This window comes from Castanea sativa, chromosome 5 (genome assembly GCF_040712315.1).
Source record: "Castanea sativa cultivar Marrone di Chiusa Pesio chromosome 5, ASM4071231v1".
In the NCBI taxonomy this organism is placed as follows: Eukaryota; Viridiplantae; Streptophyta; class Magnoliopsida; order Fagales; family Fagaceae; genus Castanea; species Castanea sativa.
In genome coordinates this window covers 25,696,243-25,699,574 of record NC_134017.1, presented here as the reverse complement: position 1 = coordinate 25,699,574, position 3,332 = coordinate 25,696,243, and the positions used below count along the sequence as shown (strand labels likewise).

Below are 3,332 nucleotides of genomic sequence, written 5' to 3'. Positions count from 1 at the left end.
TCTCTTTTCTCTCATAAAATTTGTTGAATAATGCTAAAGATACAAACTATTTTACAAACTGCTGATGTGATGAGTAATTATTGATAAAAGAAAAAGTAATATTAACGGTAAGTCTAGATGAAAACCAATAAAAGTTTGGCCGCATCAACATTTTATAAAAATATTATAAAATAGTTTGTGCATATAGCATTACTCAAATTTGTTTGAATTGAAATATTTCTATCAAATTAAAAATAGTATAATCTCATTTAAGAAAAAAATTTTATGGTACTAATTTTGCCTACCTTGAATTTGCATATATAATAAGTAAGGTAAGCTAAAATAGGTTCATTGGAAAATGACAGTTTCGTTTGCATGTTTCACATTATTTTATCCTTTTCAAATTAATTTGCAAGAACTTCATAATTTTAATATTTTTTGTTGATTCTGCATTGGTGATAGCATTGGAAGTTTAGGACTTGATGGAACTGTGTCAAACGTATCAAACATTCATGCGAGGCATATTATCTTCAATGGGACGCAAAACGGAGCACGAATCAAGACATATCAGGTATGAAATGGAGAGTCAAATTCATGTTCATTTGGAATACTTATTTTACAATATAGATGGTTAATCATGAGCTCAGCTTGCATCCTAGAAATGAAATATGGCTCTTCTAGCTAGGATTCTTTTTAACACGAAGCGTCGAAGCCAATCAATACTGCTCTAATACTAAGGTGGCCATGCCCCCTCGGCAATCTTTGTATTCTAGACTTTCTAGTTCTACTGCTATATATGTTGTATTTATTAAAGTTCCATACTTGTAGAAGTTAGAAAATAGCTAAAAGCCTTGTGACTTAAATAGTTGACATCTCCTGGTGCTTCTGAATCAAACTATTAATCTGAATTCGATCTTTTGTAGACTGGGAGAGGTCAGGTTCAGAACATTGAGTTCACAGATGTAACATTCATAGATGCTGGAAATCCAATAATTATTGACCAACACTATTGTGGCGCCCCAAATGCATGCCCGCCAACGGTAAGTCAATCATGCTCTTTATTTATCATTTTGAATATTCTACCTTACCTATTAGTACTAAGTTTAGAGAAATGGTTGTGCTTATCTCACACAAATTGTTTACTTAATTTGGGACAAATATTTGAGCTAAAGAATATATCTTAACTTAAAAAAAAAATTGGTGTTTTGTTGTTGATAGAAAGTTGGAGTTAAGATAAGCAATGTGCTCTACTCTGAAATGCATGGGACATCCACGTCCGAAGTAGCACTCAATTTTAATTGTAGTGACAATGTTGCTTGCACCGATATCAAGTTGAACAATATCGATTTGACATCTTCAACCCGTGGAAAGAAAGTCAGTTCTAGCTGCAACAATGCTTTTGGAGAGGCAATAGGAACTGTAAATCCCAAGTCTTGTCTAAGATAAAATAAAAAATAAAAAATAAATAAAAAAACTTGAGAATGCTCACTGTTGCATTTCTTTTCATTTTACATTGAATGTTGTCTACGTACCATGACTATCATCTTGCTCCTCTTGCTGTTATTGTTTAGTACAATTCACCAATAAAAACTGTCTTCTTTCTTGAGCTTAAAAGCTGTGTACTCAAATTATATTTCTCATAGATTTGCTAATTAATTTCATGCATCCATGATGGTTATATATATAGATCACTCATGAGCAATTCAATGGATTGATAAGGTCGATCAAATGAAGAATCCTAAATTGGGGGGAAGTGTTGAGACTGGATTTATTTGATCACAATTTGATTGCATTAAAATACGTAGAAGACTGGTTATATATATACGTAAAAAATGTATACATTTTTTATTTATTTTCTTTTTTGGTAAATTATAATTTAGACGCATCGACTCCATCATTCCTATGTGCGTCTTTATTTTTCATTTCATCCATGTAATTTGATAGGTTTCACAAAAAAAACTAAGAATAAAAATTGCGCCACAAATGAAATGACAGAACAATATATTGCACAGTTCTCTGCTAGCTTACAAAATTAAAAAATTAAAAAAATTAAAAAAATAAATAAATAAATAAGCTCTCTGATAAGGCTCATGTTTTTGGTTTCTAGTGAGCCGTCTGTTAAGGCTTTTTGTGAGACATTAGGAAATTATTTATTAAAACAGCTTTCATTGCCCCTACAAATTATAATTTCCAAATAATTAGTTTTTAATTTTTTTTTAAATAATTAGATTATTTCAGGCCTTTAGGAGGGACCATTTGAAAAAAAATTCCTATATGCCTATAAGTATGATTTTGATGTTAGACTTTTTTTTTTTTTTTTGGTTGATAAATTAAGTAATTACAAAATGTGGTGGGTTTCAGTTAACTTAACTGGTATAGTCTCTGATAGTTGAATAAGAGATATGGGGTTCAATCCCCACCTACACCAAAAACTGATTGGTGTCTTGGTCTGATGATAAAAGGCTATTATCAGAAGCAGACGCTATAAATTAAAACTTCCTCTCAAAAAAAAAAATAGTTACAAAATGTGTCATATTGGGATTCTCACTATGTTCCCAATGGCGTTCCATTAGGCGTGTAACGTTTAGCACTTTGGCTATGTACACTTGTGTGGTATTACTTTTTTATTTTGTAGAGTGAAAGATTGCTTACGAATGAACACCTTACATACTCCCCCTTTTACAATCACAAATGGGAGAGGACTATAAAAAAAAATGTTAAAATTCTATTGGTTAAGATATGGTTACAAAAGCAAACTTTGGCACACTATCAAGTAGTAGTATTCCCTTTCAAGCAAAGATTGAGTTCAGTGTTCTTGTACATTAGAGACCTGTTATTATGATGCAAGTCATGATCTTAATGGCTCCATTCCAATGTACACAAAGCACTGTACCATTGCCAAGTCCCTCCTTATCGATCTCATTCTGTTCCACATGACATGGCACTATATATGTTGTCTAGGTAAGTTAAGCCGTTAATGAAATTTGTTTTTTTGACACTGGTTTAGTGCTCTTTCGCACCGCACATATACTGAATGGCAAGCATGAGGTGCATGTAAATGGTCAGAATAGCCATTAGGAGTTGTGGAGACTTCAGTTTCCCTAACAACCCTACTTGCCTTCCCTATCACTACTTTTGCTGGAATATATATAAGTGATTTTACGTTTTTCATTAGAAAAATAATAATATTGTTTAAAAGATTATATTTCTATGTACATATAAATTTTAAATAAAATATTTAGAACCACATCTCTCACAAAAACACACACACATATATATATATTCTTCTTGACTGGGTGGTCTATTCTAGTTAATAATTATCTCACTAACCTCATCTCACGCGCTTCGAGCAT

At 31.8% G+C, this 3,332-nt stretch overlaps 1 protein-coding gene across 1 annotated transcript; it reads left to right on the top strand.

Moving 5' to 3' along the window:
* The first annotated feature begins 337 nt into the window (after window positions 1–337).
* On the top strand, window positions 338–1,425 carry LOC142634983 (polygalacturonase-like). The gene is made up of 4 exons (XM_075809209.1): window positions 338–348; window positions 442–550; window positions 903–1,019; window positions 1,198–1,425. Exons 1-4 carry the CDS (start codon window positions 338–340, stop codon window positions 1,423–1,425), a joined length of 465 nt encoding a protein of 154 aa, XP_075665324.1.
* The last annotated feature ends 1,907 nt before the right edge of the window (window positions 1,426–3,332 follow it).